Source organism: Engystomops pustulosus, chromosome 5, assembly GCF_040894005.1.
Source record: "Engystomops pustulosus chromosome 5, aEngPut4.maternal, whole genome shotgun sequence".
NCBI classification, from domain to species: Eukaryota; Metazoa; Chordata; class Amphibia; order Anura; family Leptodactylidae; genus Engystomops; species Engystomops pustulosus.
Window position 1 is genome coordinate 42,599,606 of NC_092415.1, and position 19,401 is coordinate 42,619,006.

Sequence of the window (19,401 nt, forward strand, 5' to 3'; positions counted from 1 at the left end):
TACCAACTGTCGACAAACATGTTTGCAAGAGCCCACACCAAGGTCAGAACTGAGTTTGGAAACACCCCCCCCCCCCAATCCCCTTCCTTTCTCAATAAGTTTGGTTCTGGTACTGTATGTTGGCAGTAAATGTCAAACCATTTTTAAAAATGGGGCACCCCTGTGTGAATGTGTGACATCACCTGCCTGCTAGTGCTGATAATAGAGGGCACATAGTGACTGACCATGTCTTTAGTGCAAGGGGTTTTTCTTCTCCAGATGATGTGCACTTGGTGGTCACTGGCCAGAAGAGTTTTTAATGGTTAAACTCTTTTCATATCTACTCAAAAATCTACTATGAAATATCCAGTTTTTGATTCCACACTTGGCAGTAGACAAGGCGAAACTCTGGATCTTTTCCAGCGTAATGACTTGACCATGAAATGTAGCGGCAAGATCTGGCCGTATATCCGCACAGTTCTATGGCAGATGTCCTATACAGCCCGGGGTGTGGGGATCTTCCCTACGTGTTTTAGGATTTTGTCCTGTATGTGCATGATTCTTTACATAAACCTAACTTACTATAGTTCCTGTCAGTATGGAAACAGGATTTTTTTTAGAATGCTTCCTTTTCCAGGAACCAACTATTCCTATACAAATCTATAAATCTTGGAAAGGATTTCGAAACATTCATGATACTGTAAAGATCATGTGCGAAACACAAATAAATTATTAACCTGTTAATTCTGGGCACGGTCGTTTTTTTTTTTGTTTTTTTAATACTGTAATAAAGCCCTACTTGCCAATTGTATATATAACTTCTCAATCCACTTCTCAATTTTAGACGCCACGCCATTATTTTCCTGTAATCCCACAATGTCATATGGTCCCATATGATTCCATTATAATAAGCTGAATAGTAGCAGTGGCAATTCCATATTGTAAACTGAGGATGGAAAGTAGTGGGGGGGGGGGGTCAACACCTGGTTCACTTGTGTTATACAGCGAGGAGCACAGATTCTGTCTCCTTGGCCCTGCTTATGCAGCTGTTCAGCCTTAAGTACATGTCACGTGACCACTTGTGTCTTACTCGTTTCCCAATGAAGTTTGCATGAGACTGCAGGCAAGTAGTTGGTGGCAGGTGGTTTAATTTAAAAATTCATCTTCATCCCCAACCCCCCCCCCCCTCCTCTTTTGTTCCATTTCCTCAATTTCCCTGAGCCACACAATTTCCGTGAGCTTTCTTGGCTATAGGTTAAGTATACTTATTTGCAAATCGGTCTCTCCTTTAATGACAGCAGCTGCATGAGCCTAGTGATCTCGCCGGTATTAATGATGTGGACTCGTTCACCAGAGATGCTTTACAAGTCTCTCTGCCCGTGTTTCGGTTAGAATCCAATTATTTGCTACTACTAAAAGCCTTAAATCTGAATCTAATAAAAAGCGAATGGCCTTTTGGATAAATAGATGGATAGATAGTGTTTTGTTTTTTTGTTTTTCTTGTAGCACGAGCCAATGTTTTCGTATGGTTTTCCAGTGTGTAAGATTTTGGATTGGTTAGTGTATAATTAGATCAGAAAATAGTCTGAGTGGCTTGTGCCTAGAATCCTTTCCACAGATAATGTTGCGTTTATAATATGTGCCTGTGCAATTTTATGCAATATAATCTTTTTGCCGATGTCTGGAATAATGTGACTCTGGGATGCGGGAAACTATAAAATTATTATCTATCAATTAGCATCAAGTGAATGGAATGTACCGGTATGTTCATCTTTCTATATGGCTAGTCACTCAAACATTCAATGGATAAATAAAATACATCAATAATATAAAAAAAAATCTAATTATAATATATGTAATGAATTCTGGTGATATTTTAACTTTTTATCACTAGACAAAAACGGTAAAACGTCATCAGCCGATACAATTTGTATGATGAAACGATTTCCAATAAATCTTTCAATCATGGTGTCTACACTATTTGGCAACCTTTTCAACCTCCTTTGTAATCTCAGGATGTCAGACGTTTGCCTTGGCATGTGCATGTAGGTGTTGTCCTGAAATGCATAAGCTACTCATCAGGGTGGCACGCTTCCTTTGTTCTCAGTGATGTTAGACATCCACCCAAGATCGAAAATCAAGTGGAAATTTAACTTTTCTTTTCCTGGAAAACTAAATAATGCCCAATGGAGCTACCACTGCAACATTTCTAAGACTCTATACAAAAATTAAATACTCTCCAATTTAACAGAAGAAGACTGATAAATTTATAATTACTGATTTTTTTTTATTGGATCTTCATTGTTTGAATGGAAAAGTGTTGTTTTTATTTCTTCTTCTAAATATATTTTTTCAATAAATTGCCTAGGGTTGACATGAACCTTGAGGGTCATTAATATTGTATTTCTACCTAACTAATTTGCTCTCTCTTTTTATATTTCAGGACTATTTCACAGATCTCATCACCAATGATAGCATAAATTACTTTAAACAGACCAAGAGGATGTACCCACATCGGCCCGTTATGATGGTCATTAGTCATGCTGCACCACATGGGCCTGAAGATTCTGCACCACAATTTTCGGAGATGTTCCCAAATGCCTCCCAGCATATGTAAGTAGTTATCTGTTGTTATAAAATCCACATAGAGTTTGGGCATTCATTTTCTGAAAAATTTTATAATAATAATAATTCCTTTATTTGTATAGCGCAGCGCTGCACAGACCTTAAAAACCAGTCTTTTTTTTTTTTTGTCCAATTTTTGTCTTGATTTATGCTAGCCATAAAGAGAAATGTTTCCTACACACCAACAAGCCTAAATTTTGAGGTTTGATTTTTAAAAAGTAGGTGCCCTTAAATCACCAAAAAATTTGGTTGCACGGTTTCATTCTAATTTTGGAAACACCTCTTGGTTTATATCTAGTTGTGTGGTTAATAATAATTGCAGGGGTTCCCTTTAACTGAAAAGACCCTCTTTTAACTCCATTTCTAGATTTTGGGTCCTTTTAGTCAGTTTTTTTTTATATGTGCCAATGTCTCTGGCTCTCTAAAACTCAGTTTAAAGAAGCCTAACCTGCGACGATCTACAGGTGCAATATAATGGAATGAAATCTGCATTACTGCCCTTCCACAGCACAATTCATATTAAAGGGACTTGTGCATGCTTGGCTATCACAGGCCCAGCTATTATTCACCACATTTGGTTATTATTCACTGCACATGAGAGTTGGGTAGTGAGGGTTTTGTTGTGTCTTCAGAACCACCTTTTTTATAACCGTTATTGAAAACAAAGCCAATTATTTTAGAATCCTCCTCTTTTTCACTTTGTGAGTCTTACGACGTTTGCAGCTCATTCTACCTTATGTGGGAGAGTAAAAACGCCTCCCTGTGTATTCTCGTCTGATAAAATAAAAACAATCCAAATGTCATTGGCTTCTAAAAGCAGGAAAGAAATAAAAATATTTTCCAAGAACATTTGTCCAAGTGATAATATACTTGGAATAATCCAGCAGGGGTGTAACGGTTGCAAGGATCCAAAAGATGTTCCCTCCAGATTGTGAAAACAAAGATGCCTGATAGAGGTTCCAAGTTGCGAGTAAAGAGTAGAAAACGTTTTGTCTTATTTAGTCTTTAGCTCATTGTTAGTTTTGTATTTCTTAGTAGCATATATTATATGAGGCTAAAGTTGTATGATGATCAATGTTGAGTGTATTTTTAGGTAGTAGATAATATCCAGTATATTTTACTACAGATATGCTAGAAGTGATTAATATTGATCAATTCATAACAAAATGTTCTTTTTGTATGACCGAATAAAGTATTAAATACAGGATTTTCGATGGTCTAATCTACTTTGTCAAGTTAATAAATGCATATTGATATAGTAAGTTATGGAACGTTCAAGCCTCCTCTTGCTTTACTGAATGTTCTGCATATATTCTCACAATATGAGAACATTCTTCCCCAGAAATTTCATATTTTCCAAAATTTATAGACATTTTATTGAAAGAACCGTGGTTATATTTTACATGGAATTGATCTGTGTTTCCCTGGAGTGGACTACATGCCAAACTACGGTTCAATAAGTAGTTTTATAACAGAACTAAATATGATAAAACATCTTTTAGTGCAGGCTTTCAGAGATTCTGGTTTCTACAGTATGTAGGTAAACAAAAGTGACTTATCTAAAGGATTGTAGCAAAATAATAATATATTTGTCACAGGTTACCCGTGTGCCTTTGTGTGCCCCACCAGGCCGGCCGCAGGCTCTCTCACCTCTAGTCGCTCCCTGATAAATGGCCTACCTCTTGCTGTGCCCTCTGCCGGATCTTTGTGCCTCATAGCCTCAAGAGAAATCTGTATACTGTGATTTTCCGTTGTGACCTCTGTTCCTGACCCCAAGTCATCGCTCGAAGTGGCTCAGTGGGTCCCCCACCACCCACCCTGAAAATATTAAAGTGGATTACTTTTAGAAACTTATGTTGTGTTTTATTCCTTAGAACTCCAAGCTACAACTATGCTCCAAATATGGACAAACATTGGATCATGCAGTATACTGGAGCCATGCTACCAATCCACATGGAGTTTACGAATGTTCTTCACAGGAAGAGATTGCAAACTCTGATGTCTGTTGATGATTCCATGGAGAAGGTATTTCATCCCTTTTTTTATTCTGCAGGATGTTCATTGTGCTAGTTGTATGTCCTAAAATGGACTTCATTATTTGGGTGGTACTCGGCACCTCCAGAATACGGGTTGCAGACTAGAGTTGAAAATGAAGATGTGTCTAGACAACTTTATCCATCACAATACAGCATATATGGAATTTTTTATTTCCAGTTTTTAAATCCTATAGATTCTGTCTTCCTGGCATAACAGTGTAGATTTGTACTGTGTTAGCCATGAAGAGCAGAAGAAGAGTGAAGAAATAAGGCAATACCTTTTTGAGGCTAACTGAGTATATTTGATGGTGAGCTTTCGAGAATACTAGTTCTCTTCGTCAGACATGATGTTATGCAGAAAAAAAAAAAATTCACAGCATTTTATACACACTAAAGAGTGATCATCGAAGGATATAAAAAAAACCTCTAAAACAACAGTTTGATAAATGCAGGGACATCTTATTTACAATAGGGCGGCAATAAAAACATTAAAAACCTGTGAGGCGAGACAAGAGAGCCCTGGCTCTTATCTGCTTGTGGCCTCCAGGTCAGAGATAGGAGGTCATGAATGTTAAGACCACTTTGTAAGGTGTTGAATCTCCTCATTAATTTACACCCATTCTTTCCTTTCCCTCTGTGTCTTAAAATGTCCTGGCATAACAAGCAGTCGTCATCTTTTTTTTTTTTTTTTTTTTCTAGTTATACAACATGCTGGTTGAAACCGGAGAACTGGACAACACTTACATCATCTACACGGCTGACCATGGCTACCACATAGGACAGTTTGGCCTTGTGAAAGGAAAGTCCATGCCCTATGACTTTGATATTCGAGTCCCCTTCTTTGTTCGTGGTCCAAATGTGGAACCAGGGTCAATGTAGGTTCTTTACATTTTCCAGTTATTGTATGTCTTATATGTGTACAGCTAAAATGGCTGCTTCCTTTAAACTCCCTGTCCTGGGTTTCATCAGCATCAAACTACTTTACTAACTTGTTTAGAAAAAGAAAATCGTTTTTCTTTTTGATTTTCTGAACATGAATACAAGTGGTGAATAATATAAACATTGAGTCCTGGGAGCCGATGGTGGACTCAGTACAGACGTTGCTTAGATCTGTATTGTTCAATGTGGAGGGCTGGGAATATTATATCAAAGGGTTTGAGCTACAATATTAGGAATGTTCTCCAGAGACATTAGCAATTGATTTTAACCAAACTCTCAGTGCCCAACACATGGTCCTAATGAGGTTTAATGACTGTGCACTGTTTGTTTGTTGGTTTTTTTTTCCTGTCTCCGTCTATACAACTAATTGTATAGAATTTGTTGTCTTAAGAACAAATCGCATTCAGCATGCGAACACCTACAAATATGTGTATTCCAAGAGTTTGTCTTCATTTCCTGACATTTTTTTGGCAAATAAAAAAAAATGTATAAGGACCTCACAACGTTAAATTGGCTATTCGACTACACTGAATAGTGTGGACATTTATTTCCTCCCCCCCAACTTGATGTATCTTGAGATGTGTCCAGAGTTTTCTCACTTTAAAATAAAAAAACGGAAACTTGTATTGATAACGTTGAGTAATTTGATCAACGTTCTGGAATTTACAATAAAATAATTTTTTTTTTTTACAGAAAGTGTAATTATTGTCCGGTTGGATTATTGATGACCTGATGTCATTCTATTTTGCAGTGTGCCTCACATTGTGCTGAACTTGGATATCGCACCCACTATTTTGGACATTGCTGGATTAGATACTCCCCCTGATATGGATGGGAAGTCTGTCCTTACATTGATGGATATAGAGAGACCAGGAAATAGGTATTTCTTTTAAATGTAATATGTGTGTCCGTAATGAATTGCTCAAAAGTTAGAGGCAAAAACAAATGTTCAGCCAAAGGCATAACTTCTGAGCGTGCCCCATATACCATACCCAATTTATTACAATGCTGTTTAGTTATAACAGCCAATAAAGTTTAATTAGCAGCAGTCAGAGCCAAAATTTCCACATACAGGCAGTCCCCGGGTTACGTACAAGCTAGGTTCTTTAGGTTTGTATGCAAGTCGAAACTGTATATTTTACAATTGTAGCTCCAGACAAAAATGTTTTTTGTCCCAGTGACAATTTGATTTTCAAAATTTTTTGCGGTCATGGGAACAAGGATTATCCATAAAACTTCATTGCAACCTGGGAGTAAAGTAAAGCATCCAGAGAGCTTCACCAGAGGTCACAGTGGGTAGAGGGGTCCGTCTGTAACTAGGAATAGTTTATAAGTCGGGTATCCTTAAGTAGGGGACTTTAGAATCATAAGCAGCCACAAATTTATATGGGTGTATTTTTCGAAGAATTTCACCTGTGTGTAACCAAAAAATGGGCAACTTTTAAGTAACACTCTGTAGACCAATGAAGCCAAGGGTCTTGCAGGCATTCAACATGGTTCAACTCTTCTGCCACACTCCTAGCAATTTCCTACTGAATTATTATGCGTCTTTCTATTCAAGGTTAGACGCCATCAGAAGAGTTGATGGTGACAGAGATTGACAGAAATCATGAATTTATTTTATAATCTATTTATTTCTTAATTCAGTTTTACTTCTCAGCTAAGTTAAGGTTTTTTTTACATTTTGGACAACTGGTTCTTATTGCTGCAATCTTGCCTTTATTTTCAGACTTCGGACCACTAAAAAACCAAAGATCTGGAGAGATACATTCCTGGTGGAAAGAGGGTAAGAATGTATTTATTTTTATGCACTGACTGAAATTCATCTAACATGTCTGAGCAATATAAACATGTGTCATGAAGTAATAGGACATTTGGCACAAGGTCAGCCCAGAGCGTTCAGCCACATATTTCTGTCTGCGCTGTGCATCACTGGGCAGTAACCTCGTAATCTCCTTCTAGCTATGTGTAAACTACGTAATATTAGGCTGGCAGTTGTACAGAAAGTCTCTTAGGAATGACTGGATTGTGAAAAAAAATAGGTAATTCAAGTTTCTGTCTGGTTCACACTTATTTATGTGGGTGTGCCGAGCAAAGAAAAGGTGGAACCGGTACGGCTAGGAACCATATCATCGTCGTCTTTCCACATTACCTGCTCTTTCTTTTGTGCATTTTTTAAATCTAGTTTTCTTTTTCCTTCTCAGAAAGTTTATCAGGAAAAAAGAGGAACCAAATAAATCTACTCCCCAGTCTAATCATTTGCCAAAATATGAGCGTGTGAAGGAGCTGTGTCAACAGGCCCGGTACCAGACGGCTTGTGAACAGCCAGGGCAGGTAAATAAAACATTCTTCATTTCTACTCCCTTTAGTTTTTGGCAGTGTGATTAGTGTGTGAAAACAAATTTGATTTCATATAGCTTTTTTTAACTGTGGGTTTACATCGAATAAGAGTATAAGTTATACTGAATACCCACATCCATTTATTGGCGCATTAGAGCTGCTTTGGCCAACAGGATTTTTAAGCATCTTATCAGAAGACTCGAGATGAGCCAAAAAGCATCCTCTCGTTACACCAGAAACTTCCCGAAACTGTTGTGTAACTGTAGCTGGTAGGGTCCATTGATTCATACAGCCTGACTCAAATTCCAACCCTTCCCTCCAAATCATACAACAGAAACCTTTACCCTTTGAGTCAAAAATACTGCTGATCCAATTTTTTTCCCCCTTTCTGTCACATGGAGTCTTGCCCTTCTGTTTTCCCGAGACATGAAGGGCATTCAATAGCCCATGCCTGCTATGTAACAATGACTTGTGTATCCAGACAAGTTAGTTGAAGCCTCAGTGTTGTATTTGGCTGCGAATTCTTTGACTGCTTACTGCCTGTTGTTGAACATGATTCTTGAAGTCCTCTTCTGACCTCTTTTGTCCAATGAGTCATTTTCACATGATTTTCCTTGAATGCACAATTCTTGCAATGCGCTTGACAACGTTACATGAGAAAAATAAAGGGATTTGGCCATTTCCAAGGTATTGCCCTAGCTTAAGACCACACCTTGCTCAGGGATGCTCAATGCACTATATTTTACCATGCCGATTTTGTTTTCCAATAAAATTGATTCCCAGAAAACTTTTATGATTCACTCTAGGGTCCTATGACTAATGGCCAGTAGCAACTTGGTCTTACAGGGTATATAAGTGTATAGTGCAGTGAAACAGAATATTGTGTAAACAGGATGGATAATGGCTACTTAAAGGGGTAGTCCCATTTCAGCAAATTAATGCTTGTATAATGAAAAGTTATACAATTTTACACTCTACTTTCTGTATCCATTTTTCACAGTTTTCAATATCTCTGCTTGCTGTCATTCTATACAAAGCTTCTATCTTTACTTCCAGTGGACAGAAATCTGACCATGGTCACAGTTTCATAGATGGTAATCAGAACTGTGTGATATAACAAGCCGTGCACCTGTGTGACCACGGTCAGATTTCTGTCCACTGGAAATAAACAATGAAGCTTTCTATAGAAGGACAGCAAGCAGAGATCTAGAAAACCGGGAGGAATTGATACAGAAAGTATATTGGGAAGTGGTATTGTGTAACAATATTTATTTTCTGAAATGGGAACACGCCTTTTAAACAAACTTTAGTAAAGTTCCCTCATTCCTTGAGTTGTTTTATTGTTCTTATGTTTGCAGTGCATGTAAGTATGAAGGAAGTCATGATAAATGTCATAACTGTAAAATTTAATTAAACCCTTGTACTGCTAAATACAGAAGGCCGTACTGTGCATCCTGCAAAAACCTGTTTGGTGCACAGTAGTTATTCTTTAATAAAGGAAAATAAATATAAGGGAGATGGATCAAGCATAGAAACAGTGCATGACTTTGTCACCCAACAAATGCCTTTTCAGAAAATAATTGATTTTGTTTGTGTAATGAAAAGTTATACAATTTCCAACATGCTTTCTGTATTAATTCCTCTAGATCTATCCTTGGTGTAATTGTACAGGAAGCTGCATTGTTTACTTCCTGTAGATAAAGAACAATCCCTGGTCAGGTGCACGGCTCGTTATAACACACAATTCTGATTACTCTGTGATATAACGAGCCGTCCACCTGTTTGACATCACATGACTGTCCACCTGTGTGGTATCACATGACCAGGGACCTGTTTCGTGTATCCACAGGAAATAAACAATGAAGCTTTCTATAGAAGTACAGCAAGCAGAGATCTAGAAAATAGTCAGGTATCGATACAGAAAGTTTCTTGGAAAATTGTATAACCTTTTATTGCACAAACAATATAAATTATTTATTGAAAGTGGACAACCCTTTAGTGATTTACAGAGGGGGTGATGTATTATTATATACAGGAGGTCCCCTACTTAAGGACACCAGACTTACAGACGACCTATAGTTACAGACGGACCCCTCTGACCTCTGGTGAAGCCTTCTGAATGCTTTACTATAGCCCCAGACTGCAATAATCAGCTGTAAGGAGTCTGTAGCTTTGATAATCCTTTGGTCCCATTACAGCAAAAAATGTTTAAACTCCAATTGTCATAGGAGCAAAAATAAATTTTGTCTGGATCTACAATTCTAAAATATACAGTTTCGACTTACATACAAATTCAACTTAAGAACAAACTTCCGGGAACCTATCTTGTACGTAACCCGGGGACTGCCTGTATTTTTTTTTTTTTTGTTAGTTTTTTTTTTTGTCTATGGCGTTGCTTTGGCGCTGTTGTAGTGTAAATTGTGTTTTGTTACTTTCCATTGTGCCAAATGAACATAGGACAATGCAAAGTCACTTTGACATGAACCCTTCTTGCGCCAAATGCATTAAACTTGCATAGCCAAGTTCTCACAATAGGACTGATTCATGTATTCTGACTTTCTGATTGGTGCAAAACTGACCCCAGTCTCTTCTTTGGTCTATGTGCTGTGACTTTTGATAGTATACTGCGACTTTTTATGCAACTGTTAGAAACAAACGCCATTACATAATAACACTGCCAACAGATTTATCAGGGGCAAAAAGCCACTTTAATAACGGCAGCAGAGCTCCAAAGACAGACCTAATAATAAATTCTCTACAGTGTATCCAAGCTGCTATGGAGTCTCTAGGAATGATTTTACTTTTTCGAATTCAACTTCTACAAAGTTTCTCCTTTTCACAATGGAAAGAAAAAACAAAAATGTTGAGTTGACGAGTTCTGGAAGGGATTAGGTGATGTGAAATATGTAAACATGTTTAGGGATTTATGCTTTTCTTTTGTAATTAATAAAAAGAAACTATAGATTGTCCATATACAGAGGCATCCAGAACCAGTACTTATCCGGTAGTGGGGTCTATAGGAATGGCATGCAGAAACAATGCTGCTCATTTGCAGTCAATGTGCAAATAAACAAACCAGCTGCAATACAGAAGCTGCTCTTGTCTGCTAATGACCGTACAAATGAGGGTTTACCCGCTTGGGTAAACCCTTGTCCTGGACCGGCACAGTTAGATAAAAAAAATTACAATGTAATTACATTTTTTCTGTTTAAAAACTGGCCAGATAATTAATTTGCTGTATGAGACGCCCAATACTTGCTCTTTTGATCTTGGGGACTATCGGTGTTTGGTAATGTAACTTCTGGTGGACAACTCTTTCTTATTGAAGAGTTGCTTACAGGGGCTTCTAGTTTCAGAATGCCGTATTTTCTGACATATACCATTATTAATATGTCTAACGTATCCTTGTTCTTATAAATTCCTGTGCAGATTAACATAGGATTGCATTCCAATGGCCAATCGTAAGCTTCTTGCAAAGCCCAATCTCCCAGCAAAGAATTTCCTACTTGCCACACAAATGATTAGTTGTTAATCTCTGGAAAAGTGCACAGTGAGCAATTTCTTCATAAACCTTTACTCTGCTGAGTATGGGTTTCCTTTTAGGATTTATGTGTCCTTCACCTAATTGTAAGCACTAGGGCGTTATTCAAGATGGGAGTATACCTGTTTCAGAAAGCTAAAATAGGATATTCTGATTACTTGCTAACATGCAGGGTGTACTTCTCCAACATTGCTATACATGCTTATATAACTCCTTCATCTGAGCTGTGTAATGCTTCTCTGTGGTGGCACTGCAGGCGCATGTTGATCACTGGAGGTTACAGCAGATACCCTGTGACCACCTTGGGTAAGGGAGTCCATCTGGAAGTTTTTAGACCTGATGTCTACAGGGAGTCCCCTACTTAAGGACCCCTCGTTACAGACGTACCTCTCTGCCCACTGTGACATCTGGTGAAACTCTCTGGATGCTTTACTTCAGTCCCAAGAACAGCTGTAAAGTGTCTGTAATGAAACTTTATTAATAATCCTTAGTACCGTCACTAATTGTCTGGCACTACAATTCAATTTCAGAACAAACCCAAAGACCCTATCTTGTACATAACCCGGGGACTGCCTGTATAGGGTTTGAACAGATTGAATCTCCCTCAAAGATTATATTTCCAAAGTGTTAGGCAAATGTACCATAGATTTAGCAAGGTGACCATAGATTTGGGTGAGACTAAAGTAGTGCTGCCTGAAAACCTTTTGGGAAAAGCTTTGACTGTGGTGCCCATCGAGTAAATATATTCTGACCTACTCATGAAAACAGGAGTCCTATGCCCCCTGTATGAATGGTCAGTCATGGACACTTAAATTAAGTGAAGAAGAGACTACAAGAAATGGTGGAGCTTATATTGGTTTGTCCTATAAAGTTTAATGGGGCAGTAGTTTGAGAACATAGGAACCCCAACTCCCCTTTTTTTCCTTTTAGGGTCCCTGAGGATATGTAATAAGTTATGGTCGTGGTGTATTAATTAATGATGAAGCCACTTTAAAATAAGTTAGAAGAAAGTTGGTTTAACAATTGTAACTTGCAAAGGATATGCCCGTGATTTGGGAAAAGTGGAAAGACTAAAACACAATCTTCCAATCAAATTTTTAATTGCACCAACATAAATTACTGACATCACACTTTCTAGCGTTGCCCATGTATACACTATAGGTCAGTAGCCTTAGATGAGTTTCCAACCAGCATAGAAATGTGTTCTTTCTAATAATTCTGACAATCTAATGCTAATGCAGTCTGGCTTGGCTCAGCCATGTGATTTTCTCATAAAATAAACATCTTTCCGACCCAACATTTGTAAACTTCTAGTCTACGGCCAGCTGTGGATTCTGTAGAAAACCACACGCGTCTGGGATTGAGAGGTGGAGGTGTCAGATGGTGAAACAGATACTACAGTCAAATACCAGACAAATATTTTGGTCTTATCACAACCATGATTCATCCCTCAAGGGAAAGGATGTCTCTGATCAACTCGCCAATACCTGCTACTGAACACAGATTATAAAATCTACCCTAAATGAACACCTGCCCCTGTTGTGCCACATGTGTACCCCATATCCTGAAATTAAATGAAAAGGGATTTTTATTGGATCATGGTTATTAGTAAACTGAATATATGGTAATAGAGGTGGATGATTTGCATGAATTTAAAGAACTATGCTTTATATTAAGACGCTACGCTATAAACTATAATTACATCCCCGGGAGGAGAAGAAGCCAAGACAAGGCAGCAACAATTTAGAACAAAATAGAATGAAGAACAGTGAATTACAGCTTTATCTGATTAAAGGGGTTTTCCCATGAAGGAAAGTTAGGGCCTAACTATCTGATCAATGGGGGTCTCAGTGCTGAGACCTCCGCAGATCGCAAAAGCGAGTCAACTTCTCAGACTAACGGAGCAGACGGTCGTGCATAACAGTTCTGTTCCATTAATCTCTATGAAGCTGGCGGAGATCGGTGAGCGCAGCGATCTCTGTCAGCTCCATAGAAATTAATGGAGCAGAACTGTCATGGGCGGCAGTCTGCTCCATTAGTCTTAGGAGTCTGATGGACCCCTCATTCTCACGATCTGCGTGGGTCTCAGCACTGAGACTTCCACTGATCAGCAAGTTGAGCCCTATCCACGGCATGGGGCCTTACTTTTTATTTGGGGGAAAACCCCTTTAACTAGACCTGGCTTGTATATAGATATCTTAAATTACTAAAATCAGACAAATAACTACAATCTAATATAACTATTAATGATTAAACTAGTGGGTAAAGGCTTAAGGTTTCATGATAAATATAATGTGGGAGACATTTACTATAAATAAATATATTTTTAAAATACGGTATTTTAAGTACTTCAATATAGCGGCAAAATTTTTTATCCCAGTATTCACTTCTATCCAAGAATTTTGATATTTGAGGTTTCCTTAAATAGATTGTACAATCTTCCAGGATGTGAGAAATTCCTGGTAAATGAGTAGGCTATGTCCTTATGGCCACTGCTCTGCATAGAGATCAGTTCATGTCAATGTTGTGACCTGCCCTGTTGAGTAATTGTTAGCACCAAGATGGATGTGACAAGGACACAATTGGGTGAAACTCCTCAGTAGCCTATGGTATCATTTTCTTCCTAGGAGAAAATTAAATTACACATATGGTATTGACAGCTGTTACTTAGACAGTGCGTTCTAAAATCAAATCCTACTAAAAAGATGTAAGCCTCCAACTTCATTTCTTTGGTGGATTCTACACTTTCTTGTAACATACACAAACACACGAGAAATGCGTCATTCCCAGAGGTGGGCTAAGTTTAGGTTAGATGGACCACTTCCTGTTTGCACCTCAGAAGACTGGGTTTACGTGGTAGCAGATACAGATGAGACACGAAGATTCTAAGCTGAGTCATTTTTCACCACCCAGGAATAGACTACTATTTACTCGATAGTGGACATTTCTAAGAACCGCATAGATGTGATTACTCAGCTTCCAGAAAGTGTCTGTTTTCTTTTTTCGTAAAATGCCATTAATTTCTTGCAAAATTTTGTATAAGACATGCCATTAGCAAGTGATTCACAACCAATAGATAGAATTCTGGGCATGGTAACGTGTCCATCCAGTAAATGTATCAGCTGTTAAGTCGACTGTTCCTGTCCTAAACACTGTACATAAATATATCATGGCTGGCAGACACTTGATCTGAAGGTGGTAACACGATACAGAAGTTGAAAAGACACTTCATCTGGTTTAGTGTATAGTATAGTAAGCCGAGATTCCCACTCTCACATCTATTTAGGAAAATAGAAGGTATTGCATACCATACTGACATGTGATCCCAGTGCTGACATTCATTTTCACTAGTTTTTGTATGTTCAAGATTTTTTTTGTAGCTCACCTACCTGAAAGTTTGTTTTTAAAAAATAAAAAATTTGTAAACTCTTTTGATAAAAATAGATTTGGTATCCTCAACAGCTACTGTGCAGATTAATGTGTTTCCTTGGTAACAGACAACAAACAAACCCTATGTAGTCAATTTAGTCATATTTCACTTTACCTTCTAAATCCATGTCCTAGAAACAAGAAGTCTCACCTTTCAGATGTTAAGATCCCTAGTCCTATTTCAAGATTGTGTAATGTTTGAGATATTGATGTAGAAGGTAGCGACCTACTGATGGCTGTAACAGGAGGGTTTTTTTTTTTTTTTTGGAGAAGCCATAGACCCAGCTGCAGACACAAAATGATTATAAAGGAGATTGCTTCGCTGTAACTGTTATTAGTTAAAGGGAATCTGTCAGTTAAACTAACCCACACTAAGTAAACATATCTTTGGAAAACTGCTATTATAATACAGTACAACTAAAGTAACTGTAAAGTTCCACAGTCTGTTTGTAAAGTTGACTCACCATTTATACATATTCATGTTCTTCCAGCTCAGTATCCAGCTTCATCAGGATGCTGGAAGCGCAACTGAGCAGAAAAGGCATGAATATGCTGGACTCGGGTCAAAGGAAAGCCCATAATCATTCATTTGTGTAGATGGTTAGTCAACGTGCAAATGGACTTTGGAACTTTACAAGCATGGGAGAGAACAATATAGGTATAGTTGTACTGCTGTGAATTAGCAGTTTTCAAAGATCTTTTTAGTTTAACTGATTCTTGTCCTTGAAAAGGAGTTCTCCATAACTTTAGAATAGGTGATCGATATCTAATTGGCAGATATTTCGATTATTTTATTGTTATGGATGGATCGGAGTCATCCAAATCTTTTAAGCAATGATATTGGGCATAGCCTGTGTTCATTCTTTGTGCCTACATTGTTTGTACTCTGTATTTCTGATTCTTGGCATGGCTCTATGAGAGCTGACTGGTAACTCTATCGTTAGACAATACCTGTTTCCAACATCCTGTGATTTCTCCTCAGAAGTGGCAGTGTATAGAAGATCTGTCTGGAAAACTTCGGATTCATAAGTGTAAAGGACCCACAGATGTTTTATCACTAAGGAAGAGAACGCGGAGCATAAACTCAAAGGGCTATGGAAGCAAACACAAAGAATGCATCTGCCCCGAGCCCGATTATAGGACGAGCAAAAACCAGAGGAAGAAACAAAGGATTTTCTTAAGAGCTTCCAACTCTAAAAGTAAGTAACCAGAAGATTACTCATGTAGGTGAGCCGCAGTTCTTAAAATATAGTTGAAGCCAAAACTCCATTAGGGTCTAGTCCATTTTGGAGATTATGTATTTTATTGACTCTTCACAGCGGGAACAGTCTATTATATGATAAAATAGCCTAATGCTTGACATGCAGTGAGGTTTGGTGCAGGTTTGCCCTGCTATAGACATTCGCCCCCATCCACCGAGGTCAGGGTAGATATGGATTGTGCTTTTTAGGAGTTTTCAATTGAACATATTTTTGCTGGATATGAAATTGGTGGCTCCATACAGTTGTTCACCAGCCAATAGGGAACGGCGCTTCCATGTAATGCCCATTCATCACATGGCCTTTGTGCTTTTGCAGCTCAGTGCCTTTACTTGAATGGGATTGAAATGCAACCCGATCATGTGACCTGCCGCTCTGGTATCAGACCCAAATAATCTAATATTGATGACCTATCCTGAAGATATATAAATTTCCCTTTTACGTATATAATGCTGACATTTTCTATAAACCTATCATGTACACGATTTGTAATCATTCAGTTCCCATGTTTTCATTAATGGCACCGGACTATGAAGTTACTAATATCGGGCACTTAATTTACAATATTTTTCCATTACCTCAAGATTCCACACAAATTGTTGTTTAGGGTTTTATAATGAATTTTCCTTAGATGTATTAGTGTGAAAATAAGCCTCATTTGTATTTCCTTTCATCCTCATTTCATTACCAAATCTTAAAAAAAAGGAATTTTTAAAAATCCTGTAAAAACTTGGTTGTACATTTTTCTTACATAATACCCTAATTCATCTTAAATTCTCTAAAATTCCATAATCTCTGCTTTGCTAGAGACTGACTTAAATTAATTAAATCTGGAATTAATGAAGGGATAAGCCAAAGGAATGAATATGATTAGGCACTTACTAAACTGTAGTGTCCCCTAGTGGACTCTGGAGAAATGACTTTGTAAGAACTTAATTGCTATAATTTATATCCAGGGAATGAACAGTAGCAGAACATATTACGAATAGTACGTTTGTTTGTTTTTTAGACTAAGGTTTTACATGAACATTTTGCTTTTACTATTGCGTTTCCAAGGTTGTCCTTACTTAACATCTTATTCCATAAATCACCATAAGTGTGTTTTATGGTGGTTATTTTTTAATTAGTATTACTGCCCCATGTGATGTTTAGGGCACTGATGAGGACAAAGGTTAACCTGCTTAATGGAAGGGCAACAGATGTTCTAGGTTACAATGTGTAGGTATAGAGTTGCATTGTATATGAAGCAGTAAAGCCTTACAATAGACTACACTACTTTACTAAACCTGTATACAATTTAGAAGTTTCTATATGTGTATAATATTTGTTTGGATATAATATATTTCATTAATAGTTAGTAAACACTTATAGGAATTGAGTTTAGTTGCTTATTCAATCTAAATCTATTCAGTTTAATCTTACATTCAACAATCTGTCCCACAAATAATTTTGAGAGTTGAGGTTTATGATGCTGTTCATATATAATCTTCTCCCCTCCTCAGATAATACTGTTTTTTTTTTTTGTTTTTTTTTGGTCATCTGTACTAGTTCCATTGTTTCAAAACTAACAATTACCGTATTTTTCAGACTATAAGGCGCACAAAAAATCCTTTGATTTTCTCAGAAATCAAAGGTGCGCCTTATAGTCCAGTATGAACCGTACTTGCAGACAACAGCTGCCTTACACTGTGCACAGGTCTGCCACCTGCTGGTCATATATATATATTCCTGTCCTAACGAATTTCTGAATAGTGGAATAGCATAGCAGGAGTTTGCACAGACGGGCAAAACCCAATGGTTTATATTTATACCTAAAAAATTAATAGAAGATAGCTGGCAAAGGTTTCATAGTTATAAAAACTCGATATTAAAATATGGTATAATAAAATTCCAATGACATTCATAGTTACACTCTGATTAACTGGAAAATCGATTCTTAACTATTAATCTACTGTTCAATCTCTCTCTCTCTCTCTCTCTCTATCTATCTATCTATCTATCTATATATATATATATATAATATATATATACAATTTCTATGTATTAAAAGGGTTGTACCAAGTATTATTGTGCCTAGGATGGGGGATAACAATCTGATCGATGTGGGTTCAACTGCTGGGATCCACCAATCACAAGAATGGACCCCCACCTTTCACAACAATGAGGATCCCATTCTCGTATATTAAATTATGCTGCAGGTTGAGCATCCATTCAATACTAGGAGAGCATTCAACACATGGTTGGGAATGCTGGAAATACCTTAGCGTTGTGGTCAGCAATTTCCAGTGCTCTCATAGTATAGATTGGGGAAGCAGAGCACATGCTTGACCTGAACTGTAGTCAATTAATGACTAGGAGATCCTCCTTCTCATGAGCGTTGTCCTAATGATCAGTATCCTGCCGACTTAGTCATGCACAACTCTCCAAGGGTTTTTAGAAAACCCAATGAGACATCAGGGCAGGTCATCCGGTCATTAAAGCAAAGCTTCTTCCATGCTCTTCTAGCCAAGCAACTTGCTTGAGCAGCAGTTTTTGTCTCAGAGCTGATCTTCTGATTGTAGCACAGAACAGAACGCTGTACATGTGGACCGTGTGACAAGATAAAGCCTAACCCTCGGGTAGGAATACTCCATTATCCTTCCCAAATTTTACATGCAGAGGTGGAGCAGCGTAGGAAAAAACTGCTAGTGAGGAGCTTAAAGAGCTAATTGCTACTCTTTTATAATTGCAAATCTATGAAAAATTAAGCTTTACTTTCTATAATGTTGTCGCCCTCAGCAGAGTTCAACCCCCGCTTTGTTCACACACGGCAAGCGCGCTCCTTAAACGTGGATTTCGAAGGAAAGATCTATGAAATAAGTTTGGATGATGACGACAACATGCAGGCTTCAAGGACCAAAAGACACTATGCCTCTGAAGAGGAGGAAGAGGAGGAGTATGAAGACGCAATCGCAGCCCCGAGTGAAGATGGTATCATGTTGGCCGATGGGGTGATTGAAACCAGTCATTCCGCATCCCTTCGTGTCACACACAAGTAATTATTTTTCCTTTCAAATGTTTAGTTTTGGTCATTTTTAGTGTAGTCTGCAGTTGTTTGATGATAAAATCCTATAAATTGATTCAGTATTTTTGTGTAAAAAGTTTTCAAATGGTCATATTTACGGGAAAAGATGGCATACATAGGTGCCACCATACTGTGCCGTGGAAGGGCACCATAAGTGTCTATTGGGATTTATATCCGGCCGTGAACTGT

At 37.8% G+C, this 19,401-nt stretch overlaps 1 protein-coding gene across 8 annotated transcripts in view; it reads left to right on the forward strand.

Moving 5' to 3' along the window:
- Positions 1-19,401, forward strand: part of SULF1 (sulfatase 1) — a 92,488-nt gene that overhangs the window by 58,866 nt on the left and 14,221 nt on the right. For 5 of the 8 annotated variants that reach the window (XM_072151752.1, XM_072151754.1, XM_072151750.1 and 2 more), the window contains exons 6-13: positions 2,423-2,592; positions 4,479-4,629; positions 5,340-5,515; positions 6,331-6,459; positions 7,309-7,365; positions 7,784-7,913; positions 15,872-16,088; positions 18,927-19,182. In XM_072151752.1, the coding sequence (XP_072007853.1) occupies positions 2,423-2,592; positions 4,479-4,629; positions 5,340-5,515; positions 6,331-6,459; positions 7,309-7,365; positions 7,784-7,913; positions 15,872-16,088; positions 18,927-19,182 (1,286 nt within the window). The remainder of the gene's footprint in view (positions 1-2,422; positions 2,593-4,478; positions 4,630-5,339; positions 5,516-6,330; positions 6,460-7,308; positions 7,366-7,783; positions 7,914-15,871; positions 16,089-18,926; positions 19,183-19,401) is intronic. The other 3 variants (XM_072151753.1, XM_072151756.1, XM_072151758.1) reach the window with 1 other exon arrangement.